Source organism: Anthonomus grandis, chromosome 7 (assembly GCF_022605725.1).
Source record: "Anthonomus grandis grandis chromosome 7, icAntGran1.3, whole genome shotgun sequence".
Lineage (NCBI taxonomy): Eukaryota > Metazoa > Arthropoda > Insecta > Coleoptera > Curculionidae > Anthonomus > Anthonomus grandis.
In genome coordinates, this window is record NC_065552.1 from 11,937,022 (window position 1) to 11,961,264 (window position 24,243).

The following is a 24,243-nucleotide window of genomic DNA, read 5'->3' on the forward strand; positions in this document are numbered from 1 at the left end:
AGCTATTCAACGCTTTTAAAATAAAACATCCTGGTTGCACTATAACGTGCAAATTCTATAGAAGAGTTTTTATAAAGGATTTTCCAAATCTTTCTTTTAGAAGACCTAGAGTTGATACGTGCAAGACTTGTGATTTACTTTTTTTAAGAAGCAAGGACATAGACTTTATTGTATCAAGAAAAGCTAAAAACGAGCTGGAGTTACATCATAAAAAAACAGATAAAGCTCTAAAGGTCATTCAAGAAGACAGTGCAAATAGTACTCTTCCAGGTAGCGATACCTGTACCATTACCATGTATCTACAGAAAGTTTTTCCCTACCAAAATTAATGCATAGTAGTATGTATTACAGCCGCCAGTTGTCATGCTACAATTTTCGAATACATGTGCAAGATACGTCAGATGGGATAATGTGCATCTGGCATGAAGGACTGTCGGGCCGAGGTGGCAACCAAATGGCATCATGTCTTCTACAAGCCTTGAATACAGGTCAGCTTTCAACTTATAAGCGAAAACTATGTATATGGAGTGACAACTGCGCAGGGCAATTAAAAAACCGAATGTTCATTTTCTTATACATTTTATTAGTAGCCAATGGACATTTTGACACCATCGACCATACATTTTTAGTTTCCGGCCATAGTTTTTCGTCTTCAGATAGAGATTTTGCCCTTATCGAGAAACAAGCAAAACGTTCTTAGCTTCAGACAGTAAACGATGTCAAAACGGCAATTGCGGCTGCTAGACCTTCCAGGCCATACAGACTCTTAGATATGGGTGAATGTACTTTTTTTGATTTGGATAAACTATCATTAAAACTTATAAATACAACTAAACTAGGCATTACACAAGCGTCGTGGTTACGTGTGACGAAAGAAGAGCCCGGCATAGAATTGTACAAGAAAAATTTCAGTGACTTAATAGGATGGGAGAAATGCCGTGTATTAAAAAAGGGTGTGACTGTACAAGATTTAAAGTCGGTTAAGTTCTTAGCCTTGCCTGGTGTTGAGCAAATAAAGGAAAGTAAGAAAAAAGACCTTCGCGCAATGCTAAAGTACATTGATCAGGAAAATAGGGCATTTTTTACTACTATTTTAGATTTTTAATCATTTATTATTTTTGTGGACTTAGATCATTTCCATTATTTCTTCACTTATTTTGCTTTACGAAGTTTCTTTGATGTCTTACCACAGAACATTTGTTTTAGTTTATCTCTTTTAAGTGTTTATTAATAAAGCCGATTGTCCATAAAAAAATTACATTTGTTTTGTTTTCCTTATTTGTCAAGTTTTCTTTGATTTCTAGCAATTTTTAATTTTGGCAATTAGATCACTTAACTTGACCACTCTTCAACTGTGAAACACCCGAATACCTTACTACTGCAATAAATGGATTAGCAATACCCACCATTTCAAATAATACTTGTAATCACATAACTCACTAACTTCACACATAACTTCAACTAACCCAAAAACTTAAATAGATTTTTCAGAATTAAAACTAGATCATTTTAATTCCGAGAAAAAGAAAAGCATTTTAAATCCTTGCAAAGAATATTTTAATACGTTTTATGAAAAGAATACACTCCTAACTTTTATGAGTAAAATAAGACGCAATATAAAACTATAAAAATAAATAAACAATATAAAACTGAAATTTCTGCTTACACCAAAAAATTTCACTATATTAGTACGTACATCAGATTTAGCGTCAGATTTTCACTATATTGAGGTGAATGAAAAATATATCGAAAAAACAGCTCCAAGTACTAAAGACATTTAGAATTTACATATATACCCTTTGGTTTGCAAAATACTTTGGCAACTTTTAAAAGAGTAGTAGATTAAATTTTACGAGGAATTCAAAATGAAAAATGTTTAGTTTTTATTAATGATATAATTTTATTTTCTACCTCATTACAAGACGTACTAAAAATTTACAAAAGTTTTTAAAAAATTAAGAAAATTATAAAACTCAGTTAGATAAAAGTCAATTTCTTAAATGTAAAGTATTGTCTTTAGATCACATAGTGACACCAGAAAGAGTCAAATCTAACCCAGGCAAGATAATCTCTATAAAAAATTCCCTATTTCTAAAACCACAGAACAAATTAAAGCATTTTTAGGTTTTCTCGGTAATTACCGTAGATTCATACATAACTTTGCAAAATTAATAAAATCCATTAACATAATAAAAAAAGGTGTCAAAATTAAACATGATGAAGAGTTTAAAAATTCGGTTTCGAAACTTGTAAAAATCTACTTAGAATCTAATAGATGAAAACATTTTACAATACTTTGATTTCTTAAAAACAATTTAAACTAACAACTGACTCTAGTAATGTAGGCCTTGGTGCCGTATTATTACAAAGACCTATAGATTAAGACCTTCCATAGCTTCGCATCTAGAACCCTTAACGAGTCAGAGCAAAACTACTCCACAATTGAAAAGGAATGTTTATGCCTCATTTGGCGAGAAAATATTTCAGACCAAATCTCTTCGGTCGATAATTAAATAAGGTCACTGATCAGATCACAAATCTTTACAATGATTATTATCACCATCCACACAAACGCTGATCAAGATCTTATAGTATGCTTTCCCTGTATAGAATCTGCCGTTGGAGCTAATAAATTTTTTATACAAAATGTTTTACATTTCCTAAAAAACAATACCATCTATACTTAAACTCTCTGTAAACTCTGATATCTTTGAACCTTTTTGTAAAATTTTTAGGAAACATTTTAGATGGATTTAATTTTAATAAAAATGATAAAAAAGAAATAATTCGAAGAATACAACACACATTAAAAATACAACGCTGAATTGATGAAATTATCAAACGCTTAAGATAAAAATAATATTGGCCTGACCTTAAGCTCTGTTTCAACAGATATATTTGTGCACGAAATAAATATGAAAGAAACCCTATTAAAATTCTAACGAATATTACCCCTACAGTAACCATTTGAAATCATTGATTTAGATACTTATACACTCGATCAAACAAAATCTCTAACAAAAATCGGTAGTTTCTCAAAATATGCCCAAGCCTATTCTTTAAAATCGCTAGCTGCCATAGAGATAGTAGATAACGAATTTTAAAGTAGCGTAATTACTAAATTATTAAGGCTACACAAAATAAAAATATTTTTTTATTTTCCACATCATCCCCAATCAAAGGGGGTAGTGAAACGCCTACATTTATTTTTACCGGAACAAATTAGACTACTAAATAATTCTTTTCTTCATAAATACATCTATTAGTCAAAAAATTATAATATATACAATACACTGTCCACTATGCTACTAATTTTAAATTAATTGATGCAATCAAAGGTCATATTACCTCTGATAATAATTTAGCATTAAATTAGACCAATTTATACGAACTTATTATGTTAATAATCATAAAGAAAATAGAACATTTTTATATTTTTCAATAAACAACGAATTATTTATTAAAAGAAAAAATCTTGCTGCCAAAAAAGCTGCCAAAATTAATATATATAAAGACAACTTAGAAATATTAAAAAAAAATTAAATCATTTAACCTAAAAGACATGTTTAGAAAAACGCGGACAAATTTAAAAAACCTATTAAAATATTTAATACTCACACTGAAAGAAAAACCGCGAAAACAAAAAATCAAGAATAAAAAATACCTATGTCGAATATTATGTCAACGTTATGTCACCAAAAATTAAATACAGTTTCTAACGATTTCCTATTTTTCTTCAATTTTCTAGACTCTTACAAGCGACATACGCACATAGAAACCAAATAAATATTTAACAAGTAACAAATAACCCTGGACTATTAGCGCTTAAAGTAGGCCAAGCTAAAGTTGAAGAATATACACATTCACTCATTTATTACTATGGCCTTAACCCAATGATCTCAGAAGTAAATGGACTTCATACAAAAAGCTTAAACGTGATAATGTCCTTAAATCTTGACCCAGATTATAAAGCAGAAACTGCTGATTATCTGAAAATTACACAAGACCAAGTAGAAACAAAAATTAGAAAGAAAAAAAGAAATATTTCCACACCACGTAGATTATAGCGATAACTAATAAATGGCATAGGCTCAATTTTTAAAAGTATCACCATTTATTTGGATACCTCTGATGGTGAACGTTACGAAAAATTAATTAGAGAATTACAAGGCAATTAAAACTAGCTATCATCCAACATTTTAAAACAAAACTTCCATTTCTCTTAGTTTACTTGAGAAATTCAATTCAACAAATAAATATAAAACACAAGAATATTGGATAAAAAATTTGCGAATTTGCTTGACATTTTCTACAAAGCTCAAATTATATAAAACATACTTTAAATCAACTTAATAATATATACAAAATTATAGACTTAATTTTGCAGGATATAATAAATGAGATTAGTTTTTCTAATCTAAAAATATTGCATCCTAGCATAATCAAGACAGAAGACTTATATATTGCACTAAAGTTGATTCAAAAACGACTAGGTATAAAAAAAATATCTTTAGAACTTTAGAAAATACCTTATTAAATGAACAAATAATAACAATAGAAAGCTTTAATCTAAATTATAAAATAATATTTTTATTACTTATTTCAAATATTTTTCCAAAATAATTTTACTACTTTTATCTTTGTTTAATACCAATAAAAAAGCAGAGAACGTTTAATGTAATAATTCCAAAATCAACACAATAAAAAATAACTCGAAAACTTTGTAAAAAGTGTACTAACTTTAGTCGTATTATTGCTTAGGAGAGGTTCAGTTTAGTTTTTCATTTATATGTTTTTTCTTTGAGTTATTAGATTTTAACATAACTGTATTATTTTGTTTATTTTTTGGTCCATCCAATAATTAATTCATTCAAAACTTTTGGTTTTGTAATGAGTACAAAAAAATTCTATCAATCTTCTAAAATGTCTACGATTTCATTTATCTGCTTAATCTTAGTAATATAAATTTTACCGCGTTTTCACCTCTAAACTCATCTTAGCTTATAAAGGTATCAGGTTTTCTGGATACGTATGAAAAATCTACTCAAAATACGAAAATATTCTTGGTCCATTCAGCGAATAAAATTATTACATACGAGAATATTTTACTTTTATTTGAGAAGTAACTTGTCATTTCTCAGTTAAAAAAGGACTTTTTGCTTATATAAAAGAAATCTCTTGCTAGTTCCATAACTTAACTCAAATGTACTCTTTAAATACTAAAACTGCGATCTTCCACTTAAATGCTATAATATTTAGGGCCATTTCATATTTCCACTTCAAAAACTTATAAGACCTTAAAAAATTACTACATAAAACTATGCATGTAACATTTTATTTTGTAATATATTAGTTCCTTTTAGGAACCACTATAGTTTTTGTCCTTTTCTTGCTAATGTCCTTATGAGAGCTTGGAATCTTCACAAAGGTCAATGAGATTCGTTTAAATGAAGTGAAGAAAGTTGTGAGTCCAACATGGATTTGCAACTACTAATTTTATTGCTAAGTTCTAAATATAAAAAACAAAAACTATTTATTTACTTATTTATGTATTTATTTCAACGGCAAAGCCAGTTTACAAAAAAAATATAATAACAACAATTAATAATATTAAAATGAACCTAACTATAGCAAAAATCGAGAACAAAAAAGCAAACAATACAAAAACATAAAACATAACCTCACAGATAATTTCAGCCTTTTAAATCTCAATTTAAATAAATTAACAGACCTACCTGCGAAGAAGTCAAGATTAAGCTCTCATCATTCTGGTGTTTGGAGAAAAGAATTCGTAATTAGCATGGTGGAAAGGCAAACGAAATATAGCAGGATTCGGACATCTACTTTTGACATTGACATTGAATGATATAGTTTTCAAAATATTTTAAGGTAACAAAAAAAAACTATTTAATATCTTATAAAATGTGAATAAATCTGATCGAGTCCTCCATGCTTTAGGACTATCAATAATAAATATATTCTCTATTATCTTATAACTAATATGCAAATTCTTGTAAATATTAATGTCAGGGAATGAAGAAATGCTTTTTGAATGGTTTCAATTGCTTCTACATGGTTAGAATTAAAAGGTGACCATATTGGTGAGACACATTCAAGTTCAGAGGGAACAATTGAATAGAAGAGCATCTTGAAACAAAAGACAGACAATTTACCAGAGTTACAAATAACAAAACCAAGGTTACACTTACCCTTATTGACAATCTCATCATAGTGAGGCACAAATGTCAATTTACTGTCTAGTAACACACCCAAGTCTCTAACAGTAGTAGCAGATCAGAGAATTAATTCATTTACGGTGTAATGATGCCGAGCTAATTTTAGCACCAAACCATTATTTATTAACCATAAAAAAACACTATCCACATCAGCTTGTAAAAGTTGCGCAACAATTGCGGATTTTATCACGTTGTACAATTTTAGAGCTACTTTACTAATTAATCGGCTTTCTGCAATTTAAGGAGTTATTTGAAGTACTACTAAGTAATCAAGTTGAATTTTTTTTTCAAGTGGAAAAACAAAAACAATACCTTACTTACTAATTATAGAGAATGACAAAAAATATATTCTATGTAAATCTTATATTTGAACATTCATTATAGCTGCTATTCCATATTTAATCAAATTTCTCATCCAGTATTAAAATGAAAAAAAATCTCGTTAGAGAGTGTCGCAAAAAAAGACTCCAAATTCCGTGAAGCAGGTAGTCATTATTAAATTTTTAAAATTAACATTCAGACATGAAATTGTCCCTTCTATAGAAACTTGCAAATTAGCGACAAGCGACCCAGATTTAAATCAGTGCGCTTTCATGTATGTTTCCGTAGGAAAGTGACATGGCGTAGTTAATTTACTGTTTCACAGAGTTAGTCCCTTTCAGGCTCAAATAGAAGAGAAACCTTTAATTAAATTTTTCTAAATTGTCAGATGCAACGAGGGATGACAGATAGGATTTCAATTACCTTTATGTAACGGTTTAATTTGATATGGATTAAAGCGGCGATGAACGAGAACGAACAAAGGCAATTTTAATTATTTAAAAATTCTATATTTTCGTTTTTATTGACCAAAAGCTTAAGATTTCTTTTAAGTTCAAGATTTTTTTTCATATTGCGTGACATATTATTTAAGTGGCAAATTTTTTCCAGGCGATAATTTGAAATGTTTTTTTTCTTGTTTTGGAAAAGATGAATAACAACTTCTAATCTCACCGGTATTACTAAAATTACTATTAATGACATTTTATGAAATTTATAAGGAAAAGGAGACCTAATGCTATACCATTTGTGTGGCACCATAAGTAAATCCATGCTTGCCGTTTTATATTACATTCACCTTAATGGTGTGATTTCTATGAAATAACTAGCTTTAGATCAGTTTTTCCTTGCACTTAATTTGGTAAACATTTAGTTCTCTGTGTAAAATGTTATGATTTATCAAAATTGTCAAACGCTTTTCATAAATCGATATTTTTTAGGTCAGTATATTTTGGGCGAGAAACTTACATGTAAACATAACATGAAGTTATAAACTTACATGAAGTTATCTGAGCAGCAATCCTTTTTCTACTTCTTCTTAAAATGTCTGTGTTTTTCATACTGTAAAACAAATTTTAAATATGAAAAGAGATATTTTGTGTTGATTTGTGGTATATCTATATTGTTCAAGTCAGTTAAATAAGCAGTAAATTTCTTTTAAAATAGTGTTTCGTTTATCGTTCACCTCTACACAATAGCGCAGCAGCTGTTGAAAGTTTACTAGATTTAATTTAATTAGCATTCATAAGTAATACGGTAACGTAAATTTTCTAAGAATTTAGGATTGGTAGTGTAAATTTTCGATTTCAGATATCCCGATAAAAGGAAATCAAGAGGAGACAAATTGGATAATCTTCTGAGGTATTCGGCAGGACCTTTTCTCCTCTGATGTTGTTTAGGAACTTCGAAGAAAATAAAGTTCGAAAGAAAATAAGACATGCGTTTCTTTAATTTAAAAGATACAATACTGCTTAAAAGAGAAATACTCTTTCACAAATATTCTTTTGAAATCCCTTGAAAAAAATAAGTGTAGTTGCTTGCGCCGGTAGGAAATTAAATTTATAAGGATGGCATTAATGTGTAAATAAGTTCCCTTGAAACCAAAAGTATATGAATGAGTTATTCTGTATATTAGCCTTACTACAAATTAACTAATTTTGAGTATATCTTTTTCTCTTAATTTCTTTTACCAGATTTATAAGTGACATATACTGAATTTTAATGATTTTCTTAATTTATTTTCCTGCCGCTAATATTTAAAATATGTTTAAATTTTTATTTTTAGTTTGTATGTAGTAATACCGTTCTTACGTAATGGCCTATAAGATTAAATAGTTTATTATGAATTATATCCTTATCCTCACTAAGCTATAAATTTTATCTAACTTTCAGCTAGAATCTTCTATCACAGATCATCAATGAAACAAACATATTCGTCGAATTTATCTTAATTTATAATTTAACGCCGAACTCTGGAGGAACTTTTAATAGGATTTCTCGTTCATTACATAAAGTACTATGCTCGAAAACTTTATCAGAGCTTCCGTTATATCTTTAGTTTCAAATAAAAGGAAAAATATTAGAGCTTTCGTCAAAGACTAACGGCTGTTTCTCTAGAAAAAAAACTTTGTTTGAACTTAAGTTTAGACCAAGGGATTTAGTTTATATTTGTCTATGTAGGTTATAATAGATTTTAAGAATAATAGATTTATTTGTAAGGTTGTATCAGCATTACGCTTTTAGGATAAAATAGTTTGCAATTTCTAGTAATAAAATCATCAATAAAAAAACATTTTTCGTTTGTCGACATGTAAAAAAAGATCCCAAAAAAAGTTTTTTATGCTTGCACTTACATTCTAAGCAAATATTTTAAATAATTTCTTTGCCTTTAACTTGGCTTCTAAATGATTTAAAAATATTTTTCGGTATTAAAAAAAAAGCTAAAATATTATTTTTTCTACTATTGTGCGTTAAGTACTCACTTCTTAGGGTTTATAAAGTTTTACTTTTTGCGCAATGGTGCTTTAAAAAGTCTTTTTACTCACCAGTGCGTAACAAATTCGAATCAAATCATTCTATGATCTGACATCGTTATGTCATTCGATACTCTCCAGTTCCCTATTTTATTTACAAAGATGCGTGTCACCATTACAATGTCAATACCTTCCCTTCGGCTGCAATTTACAAAAGTAAGTTCCGCGCCCTTTTTCGCGACATCGATTTTTTCCGACGTAAGACATTTGAGCAATTTAAGCACAACACCTCCTTTTCATTGGTACTACCCCATATTGTATTATGCGCGTTCGCGTTGCGCAATAGTTGCCGAAAGACCTAACCTATTTATTTCCCCAAGTTAAGAAACTAATCCCTCGGTAAGGGATAGTTGTGTAACATCATACGGAAGATATAAACTTAAAACAATTAACTTGTAAATACTCTTACCGAAACAATGTTCGAGGACGACCGCTGGGGCATCCTTGGAGCTGATCTGGGTCAGCGGTGTGACCTGCAGCTCTTTGGACGCCATTATACAAGTCCTAGATGTCGCTGTGTTGGTTTGAGAATCGGTGCAGAAGTTTAGGCCAGATGCCCCTATTCCTCTGATTTGATTCCTAGATAAGTACAAGTTCTTTTCTTATGTCAACCACGACATTAACCCGTTTAATGAAAGCAGTGTGTCTATATTGTAAATTAACTTGACCCGTATTTGCTCCATTTCAAGGTCTTGGTGAAGCGGAGGAGCTGTAGCTCTTTTTATTGTTTCAAAAGACCAGACTTACCGGTACTTACTACTACAGACTACGGCGCCGCAACTGGCCGGACCTGCTCCTTTCTACCTGACACCCTGAATATTTTCAGGGTTACTAATAAGCTCGTAAAAGAATTGTCACCCAGCTGGATGCAGCTTCTTCATCTTGGACCGGGTGCCCGGCGGAAGCTTATAATCTAGCCTTCCGGTTCTCCTTGCGGCAAAAGGTTTTGCCACCACTTAACGTTAAGGTGTTAACGGTCGCTTGGATTTCTGGTCTTTCCTGATTTCTAAGGACGAAGGGGACCTCAACCGGCCAGGGAACGTCTACCGCCCGGATCCATTAACATCGACAACCATTTAGCAGCCAATCCCTTGACTGCTTGTCCTCGGCTGTTACCAGGAAAAATCCCGCCTCTTTTCTACGGAGTTCCTAAAGCGAAGAGAGATATCTCCGGCTCCCCGTCTGGTTGATAAACGACCGTTCTCATTTCTGAGATAAGGTGCCTTCTTATCTCCTACGCCTCCTCCACAGTGACAGTACCTTTCCACCTTTAGGTCGATCACCTAAGTCCTGCCTTGATGCAGTATAATTGTAGCTGCCGGATATTTTTGTTGCGAGCTTTTCCATACATAGCTGACTTTGGCCGCCTCACCTTTTCAGAGGAGACTTGCCAGAGCCATCCTTCGCTTAACTCAGCCGCTTACTTGTATTTTCCCGTGCTATTTCTTTGCCCTTCTGTGGGCGCTTGCTGGTGAGGGTCTACTGCTTTTGGGGTGTCCCTTGGGTGGACTGTCTCGCAGCGGTTAGCTCGGTTGGCAGGATGATTGGCCACTTCTGACAGTCCACTCTTCTAGTCCTGCTGGTCTCCGGCCCTCGGATGTTGTTCCACTCCTCTTTTTTGCTAGGAGCAGACAAGCCAGAAGTAGATGAGTGGCTGGAAGGGCCTTCCTCTGACTGGGCTTGGGGCCCGGCCCGGATGGCTTCCTTCTTGGCTTTTCGCTCTTCCTGCCGCTTATATATCGCTTTTTTCTTTTGGCAAGGGCTTTTGCCTTCATCTTTTTAGCTTCGAGATCCGCCCCTCCCTGTAATGGCTGGACGCCTGCAGTAGAATGGTCATTGAGAATTGTCTCCACCTCGGAGCTGGAACCTAGCAACTCTATCTCGTTTCCCGATGGTATTTCTCCATCGGTTTCTTTATGGGTAGAAACAGGAATTTTTCAGAATTAATAGCCAAGTTCATTGGCTCTCCTTCCTCTCTCTCTTTTTTGGGCTATTTTGCCATAGTGATAGGGTTTTGTTTAATGATTTTGCAGTGTAAGTGTAGTTGCGCATATTTTGGATGCATCAGATGGTGCCCTAGCCTCCTTACACAGCCCACGTTGAAAAGTGACCAGGCTGACTCCTCAGAAGAATACATACCTCACGGCCGCGATCATATCCCCCTGGATTATGCAGCAAGATCTTGCTCAGGCGCACTACTACGTAATCCAGGATTTTTCGAAGGATGATGTGGCAGCTTCCTACACCGGTTAATGTAAGGGTGGACTATACTATTCACCTCAACAAACTCATTAAATAAACAGTTTAATCGGTGTATTGAATTTTATTCTTTTCCCGAAAATGCTAACATCGTTAGCGAAACACGTGTCAAGAGCAAAATAAAGAGTTTTGGTTAGTGGTAAAAGATTGGATAGATTTGGGAGAACCCACAAAAGGGCTGATTTCTATAGAATATGTTTCTATAAAGTCTTGGCATTACATGATAGGGGGCTTAATGAACCAGTTTTATTACAAGAGTAAAAAAAATATAAGTTAAATCTATTTTTTTTATATGAAGAAGAGAAAATAATTTTAATGGCTTTTAACTGCGCCGACCCCGGTAGCACTATGCGCAAGTATTTATGATGCGATCGTATGGTCTCAGGTTTAAATCCTAGCATAAATATGGTTGTTTGTGTTTACCTTATAAACAAAACGCACATGGTTCGGAACCTACCTTAAACTGTAGATCTATAATAAAGAACAAGATTGGGCGGCCGTCAAAATACGACGCAAGTGCGTTGTAATTGAGGAAAAAGAAGACTTTTAACTGTATTTATTTAGAATTTTAAATTGTGTTGGTGTAGGTATACACAAGACATGGAGGAAACAAGGAGAGGTGCTTAAAGCTTCAGCAGTGCGCACTCATACATTTCGTGCGCTCTGCTCCTCGCCTGCTTCGTCTTTGTTTTTCAATTCGACGTTAGTAAGCTTCTTATTTTGATGGGCCCAAATGTGTTGCTTACTTGTACAATAATATTTTATAAAATATTACACAAAAAGTAGTAGTAGAAAAATTTAAGCACTAAACAAAAATAAAATCATAACTCTTATAATTAAATTACATTTTTTGAGTAAAAGGCTTAAAGAGACAAGAGCAATTTCCTACTTACAAGAGTTTCTGAAATAAAATCTGTATACTAAAAATTTTTTTCTTACACCGTATTTATTTCAAATTATTTTACCATAACAGTCTTATAATCAGAAAAGCCATCTTGCTAAAAATAGACCAACCACGGGTTTAAATCACGAAGGAGCAAAATTTATTTTAATGCATGATAACTCCACTATACACACAGAATCACATGAATTTTTTTGGAAGAGCAGAACATTCGTATTTTAGACTGGCCAGCTCAAACACGCGATCTCAATAAAGCATATCTAGGATATGCTTTAGCGAAGAGTTCTTTAGGGCCACAATCAGTTCAAAACCAAAATCAGCTGTTTCAGGCTTTACAACAGTGTTAGATAGCGATTCTTCAAGAGGATCTGGATAACAAATCTTTAGCTTGTTTTTCTATTTTTTTTGTAAAATTTTGCTTATAAATTCTTTATTGTTTACCATAAACTGTAAATAAATTTCAATTTTTCTCATGAAAATAAGTAATTTGATAACACGTTATAATTAATTTATTATTCAGGTATCTTCACTTATAATGCACTACAAAAAATATTTAATTAAAAAATTTAAAACCACCAATAGTCTACATAGCTATTTAAAACTACATTAAAAATTTCACTTAACCGATCCCGTAAATCGAATAAAATTTTTATTGCAGCCCAGTAATGTGTAAAAAAGCAAGTGCTGTACTGAGATAAGTACGTAAACCAGAATGTGTGTAAAAACGTATATAATTTTCTTTACAAAACATTAAAAGCCGATTACAAAGTATGTTGGAGAGCGTAGAATAATACCTATTGGCGTAAAATCTATAAGATCTATATTGTGTTAGAAAAGATCTATAATTTCCACGAAAAAGATTTTTTTTTCTAACCAAACATAATTTTTGGGTTGATTTCATTCTGGGTATTGGCATCATTTATTAGACCGTTAATAAATTTTTTCGAAATATTTTGCGTCATCATAGTAAATGAAAGCTCACGACTTCTTTCATCTATATTTCTTCCATAGTTGTTAGTGATGGTTAAAGTTACTATTATGACCAGACTCTGGAAATAACTTACAAAGATCTTGATTGACGTCTTTACGACTGGCAACTTACGACTTAAATTTGAACCAAATTTAATTTTTAATAACATTTCCTAGATAATTTTTCTTCCTGCAATTTTAAATTGTATATACATGTTATCTGTTTAACTTCTAAGTTTTTACCATTTTAAACGTGCATGTCTGTCTGGTCCATTAGTTAAGGCCTTGTTTAGCAAGCGAGAGGTCTATGGTTCAAAACCCAACAAGATCAAAAGCTTTTTATTTGCTTATATATTGTGTTTCTAACCTCACTATTTTGTTAATTTTTGTTGTGAGTTTTACAGTGTATGTATAGGTCCTAAGGTAGTTTTATTTTATTTTGCAAATGGTTGTATATTAAACACCCCTTTTAGTTGTTTTTTAGGCCTGATGATGCCCTGCTTATAAAGGGCGGAACACGGGTAGCCCATAAAATTTGCTTATGAGACCGGAACCTTGTTTTTTAATTATTTGTTTACATTTTGTGTGTTCTCTTGGAAAAATTGGATGATGATTTTATATTTGTAAGAACAAACATTTTGGTGACCAAACTTTTACTAGAAGATCTACTCCACTTTATGTATGTATATGATATTATGCCAAAAGTGGCTAAGACCTTTAAATATTTAATATAAGGAGCTTTTCTTTTCTGCAGGAATTGCAATATTCACTCGGATTTTCAGACTCATGAAAAAATAACACAATTTCATTAACAGTAGGTAGTGATCATTATACCAGCATCTCCAACAATATCAATATTTCATGTCTTAAGAATGTCAATGGACTTTTCAGAATTTGCAATTATCCTCGTAGGAAGAGAAATAGTGTTAAAGACTGTATTTTTTGAGAGCCGCTTTGTAATCATAGCTATTTGGTCGAACGTAATTAATATCGAGATCTTCATTGAACTTCATCAAATTGAACACATTGCTTATATTTGGCCCTTGTTATAATCAGTACATTTTAAGGCACCTTGACATAGCTTAAAGTCTACATCTTAAAAACTTGAAAAGGTATGGGGGGTAAATCACCTTGAGATTGAGAATCATCCGTTATAACCTCTTTATGTATAATCTGTCAATCTTGTGCTAATAACAACATCAACTATTACTACTTAATCCTACGCTTCATAAACTGATCCTATTTCAGTATATTAAACCATCTTTTTTCTATATAAAGCGGGGGAGCAATTTCACAAAATAGAGACACGGCATTATGCCCGCGATGCGTGAAATCGAAATATATAAGCAATAATCCGCATAAAACCTATAACACGTGCGGAGCATCATGTGCTACGATGTCTCTAATCTTCTATTTTTCCTCTTTTAAGGGCTGTTCGAGAGATAGGGGGTGTATTTCGAGTATGTGGAGCGGTTTTGAGAGCGGGTTGCGATTTAAAGCGGATGGAATAGTGAGCAAAAATAATAGTTTTAAGAGAACCGTTTAGAGCTTTGTTTGTCTAATATTTAAAAGAATAAATAGATAGTAGGTAAAGACTAACGACACGGTCTGTCTGCACATTATTCTCTACTTACCTTAGGTAGTATTAGTAACTACCGTTTTGAATGATATGAACCTTTAAAATTTAAAAAAAATGCGTAAATTCAAACCACTTTAACGGAAAAGAAAATTGTTTTATTTTAGTTAACGTCGAGATATTTTGTTTTTAATCTTCGTACCTGTAAACAGTTGTTGGACTTGTTTTGACATTTTTCTAAAATATTTATATACATACATATGTATATTGGTTTCAAAATAAAAATAATAACAAAAATAATAAAGAAAAAGAATTCTTGTTAAAAGAGTATATGATAGACAACCACTGTTATTGAGCCATAACTGATATATACTGAGAACTGATACATATATATATATATATATATATATATATATATATATATATATATATATATATATATATATATATATATAATAAAACATAATATATATATATATATATATATTTATATAACACCAGCTACTTTAGAAGCCATTCGCTACTACTAATAATAAGGACAAGATATAAACAATTCAATATAAAGTAGAAAAGAGAAACAACTCAGAAATAAGTTGTTAATCTGCACTATAACCTAATATTTTTTGAATAATAAAATTACCACAATAATGGCCTAAAACTATTAAAATTTTTATGAATATAATTCTTGACCTTCCGATTAAACACTTTCTAATTTTTTATATTCTTAATATCAGAGGGGAGCAAGTTATAAAATATTCTCTAAAATGAAGATTATTTGTTTATGATTTTATGGCAAAGTAATATTATTATGCATATTACTCTTGGTACCTTGGGAATGCGTAACTTTTTTTTTTAATATCACTACTACATAAAAAACATACTTCTGGTATGTACAGATGACTTATATCGCTAATTTTAGAGTTGCATAGTAACTCCTTGTTGAGTAAAGTCTTTTTTTTTATGAATTAATTTTAAGAATATAATTTTAGACAACTTTTAACGGTTGAAGATTAGACTTGTAAATACCACCCCATATTGTTATGCAATAAGAGAGGAGAGACTCCACTAAAGATTTATAAACAAGCAAACACAATTTATTGCCTAGTATTTTTCAAAGAACCTGAAATTTTTGTATTAGGTTTCAGACTTTGCCACAAAGATAACAAATAATATGATCATTATATTTTAAGTATTTGTGAATTACAATTCCTAAATATTTTGTGTTATTTGTTTCTGTGATTATTTTGTTTCTTGTAGTATTGAAAATCATTCTAATAAAAAGTGGCCTGTTGTGATTCTACAAGGAAAAAGCTATATAATTTGTTTTTATCATATTATCCGTGAATTTCTGGTTACATAACCAATCTCTTACCTGCCCAAAACCCACAGACAGGGTATTTTTTACTTTTTTCCATGCATTGCCTCCAAATATTAAGGTGATGTCATCTGCAAACCTAACTACTTGTTCACGTATTTTTAGTTTAAGCAATGAGTTTAAATTGTTTTAACGTTTTAAACGTTTTAATTGTTTTATATTGTACTTTGTGGCACACTATGTTTATTATCTCTGAATCGCTGAGGGTATCATTTAATTTGAGTTATTATTCTCTGTCTTCAAAGTACTTTGTAGTACCTTTTTTGCAAGACCTCTTACCCCATAATGCTCTATCGTATCTAAATGAATATTGCCCAGGAAACCACAGAATGACGTATGACGTCAATAACACGTCAAAATAGGGTCATTTAATGATGTAGTCAGCAAAAAGTCCTTTTTATGACGATGAAATAACGTCATTAAATGACAATAAAAAAAATTACATTAATGTTTCTAGAATGTCAATCTACGTCAAGATTAAGAAGTCAGTGAATCGGATGAATAAATCACTAGATCGTCAATAAAATAATTTAAAACCATGCCTTTTACCGGCATGGCTTTCTGTGCTGCCAAATTAGATAATTTCTAGCTAGATCTAGTAGATTCAGTTTTGATTTAGGGTGGTGTGGCGTGTGGTAAAATAGTAAAAATATTATTTAGCGGTCATCACTTTGGTGGATTTCGATTTATGAAGGTTAGGAGTTGATGATAATGAAGTACTGGCAACACTCGATCTTCCTTGTTATCCATCGATTGTCTTCATTATTGTCACGTGCTCTAACGTTTGTGGATGCCAGCACTTGTGCGTTTTGATGCAAATTTGTGTTTTGTAATATTGATTTCAGTATATACTAGGGTAAATAGGTATTATTAATCTGATGCTAATGATTTATATTTCTATCTTTTAAAAGATAACTTTCCTATATTGTGATGTCCAATCTAATACCATAATCTTCAGCATTTCCGTTTGGCAATTGAAAGATGCCGGTTTGGTCTCTCTGGTTTCTTTATAATGTGGAGCCCAATCGTAATCACCTTACTGTGATATTGGTTTATACATTTTATTAAGTGATATTTATGCTTTGTGTTGATTTTTGTAACAGTTGTATAAACAATAGTTTAAACAAGTTATGTTTGAAAATGTTTAGTAAAACCTCTAGTGTAAATGTTACTTATTTAACTGCTATTTAAATGACTATTTTATTATGAGGAATGGGATGTATGAATACCTAAAAAAAATAAAAGTGTTTCGAGAGGTTTTTTGCATTTAAATTTTTAGTCAGTATCTTTATTTAAAAAAAAAGTACCTGACCATGCGATTTTTTATTTTTTGTCTGTCTTTATTAAAGTTCTGCTGGTTGTCCTGTAGAAAATGTTCCCCTATGATTGAATATTAAATTATATCATAATGAAAACGGTAAATATGTCCGTTAAACCAAAAATAGTATTAAATAACATTTAATTTTTTGGACGACGATTACATTTTTATTATAAATGAAAATGACTATAAGCTCGTTACTAACCAGCGAATATACGTATAGGAACTTTAGAAAAATATATGCTCTTTAGAAATATCAACTTATATCAAAAGAAGAGCGCACTAGAAGCGTCGCTAAACTGTCGTCAATAAAAGCATCTTTATTAAATGGTCAATAAAGTAGGTTCTTCTTCTTCCTTAATAACGTGGGTTCGGAACCACGAGTGTTTTTTGTATGACAAACACAAACAGCCATGCCCATGCCAGGATTCGAACCTGAGACCATACGATCGCATCGTGAACGCTTTGCCCACGGTGCTACGGGGGTCGGCCCATAAAGTAGGTTATTAAACGTACTATGGGTTGTAATAGACGCACCAATCACATCATATAAATGACGTTATTTTGATGGGACTTATTTACGAATTTTGTGAATAAGAGCAGCTGTTTCTAAGATAAAGAGTGAAAAAAGAGTTAGGATTTTTTCAGAAATGAAGAGGGGTTTGCAAGAATCTCTTAACTTAGCAGAATACAGGTATCTAACTGCTTTTTTTTGAATAACAAAGACAATGTTAAGCAGCCCCTTATTGGTTAAACCCCAAAAAGGCAAGCCATACCGAATATAAGATTCAATAAGTGAAAAGTACACTGAACGTGCAACCACCCCTCCCAGCTCTTGTTTTGCCATTCTTACTGCAAAACATCCAGAAGATAATTTCCCAGCTAAATGTAAAATATGATCTTCAAACCGAAGGCGACCATCAATGGTAATTCCTAGGAACTTGCAGCACTCTTTATTCTGCAAGAGGGAATTTTCGTCAAACATCAGATCCTGAATATCGCATTTAAACCCCATAATAGATGTCTTTCTAACATTAAACACGAGCCTGTTGGAAGCACACCACCCTGATAAAATCTGAAGGTCTTCAAGGATACAAGTCTTAATATAATCAGAATTTTTATGGCTCCATAATACGGTGGTATCATCAGCAAACTGAACCATCTTGCCCTGCAGTTTCAATGAACTCAAGTCATCCACATACAGTAAAAATAACAGTGGTCCCAACACTATACCCTGGGGAACGCCGCATTTTAGAGATCTAGAAGCAGACAAATGCCCAGACACTGTAACCTTCTGAGTACGATTTGATAGATAGGACTTAAGCCATCGCAACGCTACGCCCCTAAAACCATATTTATCGAGCTTAGATAACAGTATTCCATGATACACACAGTCAAATGCTTTGGATAGATCACAACACTGCCGCCGATGGCTCTCCAGAATTCAAGGACACATATACGCTCTCCAAAAAGCTAAAAACAGCATCATAAGAAAGGCTATAAAATTTTTTACCGTTGTTTAGGTTTTTAGTGACTTCTGATGTTACTTTGTATATAGCGTGTGGTGTATTAATTCTCTCTAAAAAGCGAAGTAAATTCAAAAACATTTTTAAAAGATATTTAATGCATTTTGCTAAAATTTTCAAAAATTTTCTATTATGCTGATTGGGCGATAATTTTCTTTTTTTGATGTGGGGCCTTTCTTATGTATGGTTATAAGATGACTAGATTTACAATATGGCTCGAAAGCTTTGCTATGCAGTTATTTGCTAGTTTTAGGGCTTGCATTGGGATTTGATTTATTCCTGATGCAGCACTACCTTTAGTGTTGAAATATTTTTAATTATTTCACTTGCGTCAACCAGTTATGAGCTGTACCTGAATTATTCGATAGTTATTATTGCAATAGTTGGCCATATCTTTATTTGGCGTAAATTTCTTGTCATTGTTGTTCACTATGCTTGCTTCTGAAAAGTAATCTAACCTATGAAAAGTGTTCAAGTACCTCTGCAATTTAAAGTTGCTATAAATCTATCTCCGATCTTATCCAAATGGATGAATCAGTATTTTGTCTCTTGATGTAGATTTTGCCTTTGTAAGTGTATGCTGAGTAAAGGTTTTTATTTTTCTTCAGTTCTCTAGCTAACTAATTAGGTTTTCATTGAGTGTTGCAGCTGGTTGGACTAATTCTCCTTAGTTCTTTACTAATCTTTTTTAGTTTAATCTTAGTGTTCCGATCGTTTAGTGGCATCATAATAGGAGCGTTTACATTTTTTCCTCGACGATGGCTTTCTATTACACTATCGGCTGGCAATTCAATATTAATAGAGCTATATATGAATAAAGGATCTGTGTAACTATCTTTGTGGTATTTGCTTTCTTTTTTTGTGAAACCCCAGTAATAATCACGGTGTTTTCCCTTTCTCGCTAGTCTTATAAATTCTTGATCTTCGCTTTAAGTCATGTTTTCCTGCTTCATACATTTGATTTCGTTGGTCATATTTTTTATTTGGACCTTTTGTTCATCAAAGCTGTCTAAGATATATTGTACTAATTTTTTAAATTTAGCCGTGTTCGATGGTTCTTTTAGGGAAAAAGGAAGGACCAAGAAATTCAGAAAAGAGCTCTTTTATTACTGCCCTAAGTTTCCTTTCATCTATATCAGCACTTTGTTAAATTATATCCTTGCTGTTAGTTGTATTTCTTGATGAGTGGTAACAACTAATACCTATCTTTTGTTTTCTATTAGTTTTGTAACCTTAGCAATTTTGGCATAGCTCGGTGAGTAAGCGGAGTTACAGTGCTCGCAATGTACAGATTCTACAACATTTTTTTATAAAGCTTACACGTCCTATCGCTCATGTATATTTATAAATTTTCATCTTCTTGGATATAACAAAAAAACCGCGTAACTAGCGTGCTTTCTTAAATTGTACCAAGTTTTGTACAAATTTTGATTTGTGCATCAGCCAGAATATATGTATTTCAAACAATGGGATTCCTAACACCGAGGACAACTAAAATGATATTTGGTACCTTATGATATAGATAGCTTTACTTTTACTTGGAAAGCTCTCATGCACTTTTCACAGAATTAACCGCGAGATGCAATTTAGCGTCAAACATCACACGATTGAGTATATCCATGCAAATAACTACAATTATTGAATAGCAAATTATTAGTCGACTCACCGAATGTACTACATCTGTCATTCTTCAAATATTTTTATTTATTTATCTACTTTATTTATTGCGAGAGAATAGTTCCTGATCTCTCGGAATAAATAAAGTAAATTTCAAATGCCTTACACTCTTACTTTACCATTTTACGATCAATTGCTTGGAATTGAAAAATATTGTAATCAACTGCCCGGAATAATAATCCAAACTGATCTATTTAAGTGCCTCATTTCTAATTTTCTTCCAGGTTTTAATTAGTTTAAGTGTTAATCAATTTAAATAATTTTTTATTGTCAGTTCCAGGCATTAGATAATTGTATGTTGAAATATTTTTGTCATTTCAAGTGCCTGAAATTAAGAGAATATAATTCTCAGCTTTTAAAATGTCTTGGATTGCCTTTAATACTAACAAAACTAAGACATTACCTACTCGTTTTGTCTAGGATTCTTTACCTAAAACTTGAACTTAAATAAATTATATTAATAAATAGTTAATACAAAAACAATGCTATTAGTTTTGATTTTATGGACGAAAAACGGTGAATTTGCTGAAGAATTTCTTACTGGGAAAATGCAAAGGGTTGTGTTAATGAAAAACAATGTTTTCACAGAAAATATATATTCAATATTTAATTTAATAACACTGTTTAGTTAAATTCGATATAGTTTTAGATATTATTATTTAGTATAAAAACAACATTATTAGACTGGATAATATGGATGAAAAATAGTGATTTTTCAGAGGAAATTCATCAAATATTTGACGAGTAGTAATCGAGTTTAAAAACTAAATAAGTAAATCCCGTGTCAAATTTTTTTAATGCCGACATTTTTCTCCCATTTGCAAACAGAATCGTATATGATTCACGTATATTCTACAGTTTAATAAATATGCCTTAATCATATACGGTTGATAAAAGTACCAATAGTTTTAATTTAAAAATTATATTTTTAAATATAGATAATAAAAAGTTGTCTAGAACCAAAAAAAATTATATTTTTTTTCAGAGCTCAGTTGCATCTTAAAAAAACTGAATTTCCACTTATTTGCAATAAAAAATGGCACAACTATTGCAATTTTCATAGCGATATAAAATTTCGAGAAATAAAATAGGGGTTTTTTCACGTTTTACTCAAAAACCTTAAGATTATGTGAGAAAAATATAAATACAAAAACTGTAGATTTCTTTCACCTGTAATTTTCTTAAAAAGCTTTTTTTTTCAGGCACTGTTTTTCTGCAAAAAAAAGGTTTTTACTAATCCTATCTTTAACCCGCCCAACCTTCCCCACACAACTTACTAGTAAAAAATTGTTTTCAAAAATCAATGTTTTCCAAAATAATATGCACGAATAACAGCTGGTTTCGTCGTTAATATCTAATCTAATAACACTGATTGTATATTTAAATTTGATATAATTATATATATGTATATTAATAAATATTTAATACAAAAACAGTGCTACTAGTTTGGATTTTATAGACCAAAAACGGTGATTTTTCAAAAGAATGTCTTACTGGAAAAAATGTTTGGGGTGGGTGGGGGGTCAAGGGTTGTGTTAATGAAAAACAATGTTTTTGCAGTAAATATATATTCAATATTGAATTTAATAACACTGTTTATTTAAATTTGATAAAATTTTATTTATTAAAATTTAGTATAAAAACAGCGTTATTAGACTGGATAATATGGCCGAAAAGTAGTAATTTTTCAAAAGAATTTCAAAAAATATTTGACGTGTAGTAATCAAGTTTAAAAACTAAATAAGTAAATCCCGTGTCAATTTTTTTAAATGCCGAAATTTTTCTCCCATTTGCAAACAGAATCGTATATGATTCACGTATATTCTACAGTTTAATAAATAGACCTTAACCATATATATGGTTGATAAATATACCAAAACTAAAAATTTACTAAAAAATCATTGAATGTATTAAACAGCCTAGGCAGTTCTTAAAGTATTAATTCTGACTCTTATTTACCAACAAAGTAGCCAAATATATCTTGAGCAGCTTTTTAACATCAACAATGGAAAATAAAGTAAATCTTAGATAGCGCGCCTAAGTAACAAACCTGAATACGCTTATCATGTCATTAAATGGTATATAAAAATGTACATAACATGCCTAGTATAACTTTTCAGCTATTAACCAAGTTTAATAACTTAAATATATTTATTCTAACAAAAACAACAGAAAAAATACCAGAAATATAACAATATTTAATATAAGTTATAATACTATCAAAAATAGTGAAAAGAACTTATCTATTTCCCTCCTTTTATTATGTTATTTACATAGAGAAAGACAAAAAAAGCCAATATTTTTTGAACACAATAATATTTTTTTTAAATTTTTCATAGTTATGGTCATGTAAAACGCATTTGATTTTAAGTGTTTACTATTATGTATAAAATTACACACTGTAAGGATAAGGTCTTTATATCATTTATTTCTAAAGAATATAGTTGATTTGTTGGGTAAAGTCTTGGTTTATCTAAAACTACAATTTATTTAAACTTACAAGGTGATTCTGACCGACATGCATTTGAGTAAGATGCGAACCGTACATTCCGTCCCACACAATTATTTCATATTTTAAAAGGGGCTCCACCAGTGCCTTATATATCAATGGTATCAACTTTTTGCTCGTAATATTATGTAGAACATAGAATTTATGTAGGAGAAATCTCTGTATAAACCTAATGAAACTAGTCCTGAGAATAAATTTAAAGTGCAATAATTTAAGTTCATAGCTTCTGACAATTCCTTCTACTACAGAGAAAACAAAAACCGGTCTCCGTTAGCAAATCTACCCGTCAATCTTTCAGGCAGACCAAATTCTACAATAACAAAAGTTTCTGAAAAATAAAATCCAGAGGCAGAAGCAGCAACGGCAGCGTTTGAAACATCGCATCGCGTGTATCCCGTCCGCGTTCGGTGAGACGGCAGGTGAGGAGGAGGCAGGACAGATACGACACGGGGTGAGTTTAAGGGGTGGTGTACAGGACGCATGCGCAACCCTATGTCGTTCGCACCCCCGAACTCGCATCGCCGTTGTTCCGCATCAACCCCACTTCGCTGCAAACTGTTGAACTAAACGTGCGTGTTGGATCTCACATATTTTTAGTCATTCAGGGCCTCTAACGTAAATAGTCTTAATTTTGAACTGACAGTCGGTAAGTTTTCTTATCGCGCGACGCTGATCGTTGTCTGATCTGGTGCCGACGTGCGTTTATTTATTAATTTTTTTTTTGAAAAAGTTTGACTGTAGAGGACATAAAAAGGACAAAATATTTTGACTGATTCGGGTGCGCGCTCGCGTTCGATACTCGTAACAAAGATGTGAGGATGATGTGTTTCGTATGTTGTGTCGATTTTTAGCGGTGAAACTCAGTTTTTAGGGAAAGGATTGTTATTTAGATAAAATGGACGGGTATTACCCTAGTAATCAGAGGCCTCCGCCGTTGCCTCGAAGGTTGCGGAACGAGTATGCTGAACCCTTTGTCCATGAGACCAGGTAATACTATTTAAAAGCGGTATTTTTAAATAAACTACAAAATATTATCACAAATATA

At 31.7% G+C, this 24,243-nt stretch overlaps 1 protein-coding gene across 5 annotated transcripts in view; it reads left to right on the top strand.

Annotated features, from left to right (window-relative positions):
* Positions 1 to 24,243, top strand: part of LOC126738818 (teneurin-a) — a 1,182,227-nt gene that overhangs the window by 811,368 nt on the left and 346,616 nt on the right. The window contains exon 1 of one of the 5 annotated variants that reach the window (XM_050444263.1): positions 23,771 to 24,185. The exons of the other annotated variants lie outside the window; for them this stretch is intronic. Coding sequence (XP_050300220.1) covers positions 24,094 to 24,185 — 92 coding nt within the window. The 5' untranslated portion in view covers positions 23,771 to 24,093. Of the gene's footprint in view, positions 1 to 23,770; positions 24,186 to 24,243 lie in introns of those variants that run through there. 5 annotated transcript variants of the gene reach the window in all.